Below are 7,500 nucleotides of genomic sequence, written 5' to 3' on the forward strand. Positions count from 1 at the left end.
CATACACATTTATATACATATATATATACACATATATATACACACACATACACATTTATATACATATATATATACACATATATATATATATGCACACATACACATTTATATACATATATACACACATATATATATATACACACACACATATATATATATATATACATATATATACACATATACATATATACACATATAAATATACATATATATACACACATATACACATAAATATACACATATAAATATACACATATAATATATATATATATAAATATACACATATACACATATAAATATAGACATATAATATATATATACATACTTACATATACATATATATATATACACATATAATATATATATATAAATATACATATATAAATATATAAATATATACATACATACATATATAAATATATAAATATATACATACATACATACATATATATATATATATATATATATATATATATATATATATATATATACATACATACATACATACATACACACACACACGTTAGCCTCTGTTTCTTCCTGACCTATTTCCTCCTAAAAAATTGATTAAAAATTGTCGCAAGTAAGAATCGCGATTCAATCACAAATCTATTTTTTGACACCCCTAATATTTACTGTATGGTACAAAAAACGTCAAACCAGAGATTTACTGGACCAAGTGTTGGAGATCTGGGGGTGACTGAGGTGATGCTCTTGTGTTTGACTTGATGATGACCAAGTACTGAGTACAATTGAGGATTGCGTATGACTAGAACTGAGTACCAACCTGTGTAGAGCTGATAAGGGCTGTCATTTAAGCCCAGGAGGTAATTAATCATGGAGGACTTTCCTACACTCCAAGGTCCGAGGAACAGCACCATGGGCTTGGATGTAATTTCCCCATCTGTGGGGAAATGATAGATACGTGACAAGATAGCAGAGAAGTAGAGACTGGTTCAAATCTAAACCGGGAAACTTTTAAAAAAAAAGTGTTTGCCAGCTGTCTTGTAGCAGAGCCATCAGTATGCACCGTCACACCTGCACTTTATCAAGGATCCAAATATGGAACTCAAATTATCATCAGAATACACACCAGGGCCGCGCTAATAAATATATACAGTATATGCCAGATCAGTGGTTCTCAAACTGTTGTACGTGTACCACTAGTCATACGGGGTCACCAACCCGCGGCTCTTTTTATTGTCACCCTAGTGGCTCCCTGGACCTCATTCAGAGATGTGTGAAAATGGAAAAAGTATATTTTGTTGTTGTAATATATTTTGTTGTTGTAATATATTTTCAAACCTTCCTAATTGTCAGAAATCCCACCGTTTATATTAAACATGCTCCACTGATGAGAGTATTTGGCAAGCACCGTTTTGTCCCACTAATTTCAGCGATCCTTGAACTCACCGTAGTTTACATGTTCAACTTTTTCCCGATGTTGCCAGAAAAAGACGTGTTTTATGCCATTCCTCCTTTGTCTTATTTTGTCCACCAAACGTTTTATACTGTGCGTGAATGCACAAAGTTGAGCTTTGTTGATTTTATTGATTTGCTGGAGTGCTCATCAGGCATATTGGTCAATCCATGACTGCAAGCTAATCAATGCTAACATGTTATTTAGGCTAGCTGTATGTACATGTTGAGTTGTTATGCCTCATTTGTAGGTATATTTGATCTCATTAAATTTCCTTTACTTCCTCTGTGTGTTTAATTTATATTTTCATGTCTCATGACACATCAACTGTATGTAATATTGTCTGCAATTCTCATAGTTGTTTGTGTGCAATGTTGTTCCAGACCACAGCAAATGTTACCCAGCTGCAGAGATTGTAATAAATCCATTAGAAGAAGAGGGCCTGCCGTTTCCTTCAACTTGGACACACACATCTACACCTTTGGCCATTCTGAGCCAGTAATTTCCAGAAGTTATGGCATCCTGTGAAAAGCCTCCATTTTACTGGTGATTTCCAATGTTGCAAAAATTAATAAAAATGAAAATACAACATTTCTGTCAACGAAGATTTCTGTCAGCCTTTGATAGTAGGCTAATATAGCTAATATAGACACTTACATCATGTGTTGCCTTCATTATAAAACTTATACAAGGCTTTTAATTAGTTTTTTGTATTTTTGGTCCAAGATGGCTCTTTCAATATTTTGGGTTGCCGACCCCTGATCCAGTGGTACGCCATAGAATCACTTGATTTAAATACAGTGTTTTAGTTTCCTATATTCAAACACAGTATTAGTGTTTATACTTTGTGTAATGTTTCAGTGGCCAAACATAAAAAATACACTTGTTAATTAAAACATCTGCCTTATTTTTAATGAATACTTGAGCGTACTACGCTACTGTGTTTTATTCTTGGTCTTTATGATGGTACTCAGAGTATAGTTTTTCTTGAGGTGGTAACTGGTGGAAAAAGTTTGAGAACCACTGTGCTGGATCATGGACTAGAGTCCAAATGTGGTACGCGGGTCCCATCTTTTGGCACTCAGAAAAAATAAAGCCTTTAAAAAAAATTATATATATATATATATATATATATATATATATATATACAAATATATATATATATATATATATACAAACACACATATATATATATATATATATACATATATACAGGGTTTCCCACACATTCATTTATTTGTGGCGGCCCGCCACGAAAGAATTACAGCTGCCACAAATAAAAAAATTAAAAAAATAAAAAATAAAATGTATTTTTATTTTTTGGGGGCTTTTGACTCGCTCAACTGCTCATAAAAGCAATGGGACTCTGTCTGTGAATGGAGCTTGTAGTTACATATTATATAAATATGTAAATATTATATAAATATGTATATAAATATGTACATAAAGTGTTGTAATTATATTCCAACTCCGCGTTCTTCTTGGTCATCATGCTTTGGGGCTGTTTTTCTGCTAAGGGAACAGGACGATTGATCCGTGTTAAGGAAAGAATGAATGGGGCCATGTATCGTGAGATTTTGAGCCAAAACATCCTTCCATCAGTGAGAGCTTTGAATGGTTGACCAAATACTTATTTTCCACCATAATTTACAAAATATTTCTTTAAAATTCCTACAATGTGAATTCCTGGATTTTTTTTCACATTCTGTCTCTCACAGTTGAAGTGTACCTATGATGAAAATTACAGACCTCTGTCATCATTTTAAGTGGGAGAACTTGCACAATCGGCCTGATTTAGAGCACAGAGAGGACAGCGAGGGCACATGATTCCAGGCCAAAAAAGAAGCACAGTTTCAGTAAATGCGGTATTATACAGTAGGGAAGGGATTCATACAGCCCCATTCCTGGGTGATCCTTTTGCAATGCAGTCTGCTGAAAATGATGGAAAGCGCCACTCTACATGTGTTCAAAGTTGGAATTTCCACAAAACACCCACCCCCCCACTCCCCAATTCGTCACGTTTCATGTGTCAGGTAAACCGCGACGAAAGGGAGCCGAATGAATCCCCTTTCTACTCTAGCATCAAGAAAACGCTGACTTACACTTTAGAGCGCTAACCTACAGTGCAAGCGGCGCCTTTTTTTGTTTAATAGCAGCATTATGGAAGGCGTGTACAATATGTTGTGTTTGGAAAGGCCACAGGTTCTGTCCGGTCCCAATTTGAATGAATTCAGCCAAAGATGAGCGACATTGCCTTCAAACCCATTCATACTTTTTGCAGGAAGCCGGAAGTATGCATGCAACCCCCCCTCCACACACACATTTTACGTCAAATATCTTTGTTGGCCACAACATTAGGTACATGAAGCTGAGTTTCGAGTGACACAGGCAAAATATGTGTATTATTGTGTGTTTCTGATTAGACAGTGTACCTATTATTGTGGCCTAATGAGGGGGGGTGGCAAGGAAGGGGCAGCGCCATGCACAGGTAAGCCCCACCCGCACCCACCTGTGGCTGCGTCCCCCAGGGTTCGTCCAGGGTAGGCTGTTAGATGAGGGGACGGGGGTGGGAGTGAGGAGAGCACGGTGAGGGAGGGAGTATGGACAGGTGGAATGTTCCTTCCATATACTCTTTAAGGTAAGGATGTCAAACTCAAAGCCTGGGGGCCAGATCTGGCCCGCCACATCATTTTATGTGGCCCACAAAGGCCTGGAAATAATATGCATCAATAAAGTACTTTGTCTTTTCATACGAAATGTATTTTTTCTTTCTTTTTTAACAGGAAAAAAATGCAGGTACCGCATGACATTGCGTACCTTTTCAACTTCAATATTATCCGGTATAGCAAAAATATATTATCATACTTTCCAAACATTTTATTTTGTTAAAATAATTACATTTCTGCTTGACTTTTGGTTTTAGAGAAAGTTATCAATCAAATTGTTCACTGTAAAAATGACAATATAATGACAAATAATTTGATTAAATAAAGGAAAACAACTTATATATATATATATATATATATATATATATATATATATATATATATATATATATATATTTATATATATATATATATATATATATATACTATTTTGTTTTCCTGCTGTTTCTTTCTTTTGGGGTGGGGTGGGGGGCATCGCTGGGATATAAACAAAGAAATATTGACATTTAGGGCAGACATTAAATGCATGATGTATGTAAATATGATGTAATGGATAGGAATGTCTTATGCTGGATGTCAATAAAAATGTAAATAAATAAAAAATTACAATATATTTTACTGTAAAATTGCAATGTTTTTTTTACAGCATATTACTGAAAATTTAAAAAACTCTACAACTGTTTTTTCTTTTTACGGCAAAATTCTGTTGAATGAGCTGCCGGTGTTATTACTGTTAGATATGATTGTTTCTTTTACTGTTAATAGTAAAACAGTATCACAATTTTGTTTTTGAATGGTAAAAAATTGGCAGCTCAGTTGCCGGAATAGAATAAAAATTATGGTACATTTTTTCCATTTACCGTAACATGTTGAAAAAAAACACATTACATTTTATAGTAAAATTCTGGTGATTGAGTTACTTTTTTTTTTTACTGTAATTTTTTTTCAACACTGTACGTAAAAAATATGTATATATAATGATCAAATGGTAAAACAGTATCACAATTTTTATTTTTTTGTAATTTTTTTTTAAATGGTAAAAAATTGGCAGCTCGGTTGCCAGAATAGAATAAAAATGATGGTAAATTGTTTCCATTTACCGTAATATCTTGCAAAAATACATTAAATTTTACAGTAAAATTCTGGTGATTGAGTTGCTAGGTTTTTACAGTAAAAAAAACACATTTCTACAGTGTACGTAAAAAAAAATATATAATAATCAAATGGTAAAACAGTATCACAGTTTTTTTAATGGTAAAAATTTGGCAGCTCAGTAGCCAGAATAAAATAAAAACGATGGTAAAGTTTTTCCATTTACCGTAATATGTTGCAAAAAAACACTACATTTTATTGTAAATTTCTGGTGATTTCGTTGCTAGTTTTCTTTTCTGTAAAAACACAATGTTTTACATCTAATCAAATGGTAAAACAGTTTTTGTTTTGTTTTTAATGGTGAAAAATTGGCAGCTCAGTTGCCAGATTAAAATAAAAACGATGGTAAGGTTTTTCCATTTACTGTAATATGTTGCAATAAACACTTTACATTTTATAGTAAAATTCTGGTGATTGAGTTGCTAGATTTTTACTGTAAAAAATAAGAAACATTTACAGTGTACGTAAAAAAATATATAATAATCAAATGGTAAAACAGTATGACAGATTTTTTTGTTGTTGTTTTTTTAAATGATAAAAAATTGGCAGCTCAGTAGCCAGAATAAAATAAAAACGAAGGTAAAGGTTTTCCATTTACCGTAATAGGTTGCAAAAAACACTACATTTTATTGTAAAATTCCGGTGATTGAGTTGCTGTTTTTTTTTACTGTAAAAAAACTATTTTTTACAGTGTACGTAAAAAAAAAAATCAAATGGTAAAACAGTAACACGGTTTTTTTTTAATGGTAAAAAGTTGCCAGCTTAGTTGCCGGAATAGAATAAAAACGATGGTAACGTTTTTCCATTTACTGTAATATGTTGCAAAAAACACCTTGTAAAATTCTGGTGATTGAGTTACTACTTTTTTACTGCAAAAAATAACAAACATTTACTGTGTACGTAAAAAATATATGTAATAATCAAATGGTAAAACAGTATCACTTTTTATTTTATTTTATTTATTTTCTATTTTTAAATTGGAAAAAATTGGCAGCTCAGTTGCCAGAATAAAATAAGAATGATGGTAAAGTTTTTCCATTTACCGTAATATGTTGCAAAAAACACTTTACATTTTATAGTAAAATTCTGGTGATTGAGTTGATAGTTTTTTACTGTAAAAATAATAAACATTTACAGTGTACGTAAAAAAAATATATAATGATCAAATGGTAAAACAGTATCATAGTTTTTTTTTTAATAAATTGTAAAAAATTGGCAGCTCAGTTGCCAGAATAAATAAAAACTAAACTCAAGTTTTTCCATTTACTGTAATATGTTTCAAAAAACACTTTACATTTTATACTAAAATTCTTGTGATTGAGTTGCTAGTTTTTTACTGTAAAAAAAAAAAAAAAATTACACTGTATGTAAAAAAATATATAATAATCAAATGGTAAAACTGTATCAGTTTTTTTTTGTTTTTCTTTGTTTTTTAATTGTAAAAAATTGGCAGCTCAGTAGCCAGAATAAAATAAAAACGATGGTAAAGGTTTTCCATTTACCGTAATATGTTGCAAAAAACACTACATATTATTGTAAAATTCTGGTGATTGAGTTGCTGGGTTTTTTTTACTGTAAAAAAAAAAACAATTTTTTACAGTGTACGTAAAAAAAAAATCAAATGGTAAAACAGTATCGCGGTTTTTTTCAATGGTAAAAAATTGGCAACTTAGTTGCCAGAATAGAATAAAAACGATGGTAACGTTTTTCCATTTACTGTAATATGTTGCAAAAAACACCTTACATTTTATAGTAAAATTCTGGTGATTGAGTTGCTACTTTGTTTTACTTAAAAAATTTTAAAAAAAGGAAACATTTACAGTGTACGTTAAAAATATATATAATAATCAAATGGTAATGTTAATAATAAAAGTTTCACTTTTTTTTAAAAAAAAATTTTGATTGATTTATTTATTTATTTTTTAAATTGGAAAACATTGGCAGCTCAGTTGCCAGAATAAATAAAAACTAAACTCAAGTTTTTCCATTTACTGTAATATGTTGCAAAAAACACTTTACATTTTATAGTAAAATTCTTGTGATTGAGTTGTTAGTTTTTTACTGTAAAAAATAACAAAAAATTACAGTGTATGTAAAGACATATATAATAATCAAATGGTAAAACTGTATCAGTTTTTTTTGTTTTTTTTGTTTTTTTTAAATGGTAAAAAATTGGCAGCTCAGTAGCCAGAATACAATAAAAACGATGGTAAAGTTTTTCCATTTACCGTAATATGTTGCAAAAAACACTACATATTGTAA

General features: G+C 31.1%; 1 protein-coding gene across 2 annotated transcripts in view; it reads right to left on the reverse strand.

The window, feature by feature from the left end:
* The window catches only part of srl (sarcalumenin), a 43,258-nt gene that overhangs the window by 10,085 nt on the left and 25,673 nt on the right, over positions 1-7,500 (reverse strand). The window contains exons 4-5 of one of the 2 annotated variants that reach the window (XM_061884819.1): positions 3,930-3,965; positions 788-904 (exon numbers count right to left, since the gene is read on the reverse strand). In XM_061884819.1, coding sequence (XP_061740803.1) covers positions 788-904; positions 3,930-3,965 — 153 coding nt within the window. The remainder of the gene's footprint in view (positions 1-787; positions 905-3,929; positions 3,966-7,500) is intronic. The other variant, XM_061884818.1, reaches the window with a different exon arrangement.

Source organism: Nerophis ophidion, linkage group LG23, assembly GCF_033978795.1.
Source record: "Nerophis ophidion isolate RoL-2023_Sa linkage group LG23, RoL_Noph_v1.0, whole genome shotgun sequence".
Taxonomy (NCBI): domain Eukaryota; kingdom Metazoa; phylum Chordata; class Actinopteri; order Syngnathiformes; family Syngnathidae; genus Nerophis; species Nerophis ophidion.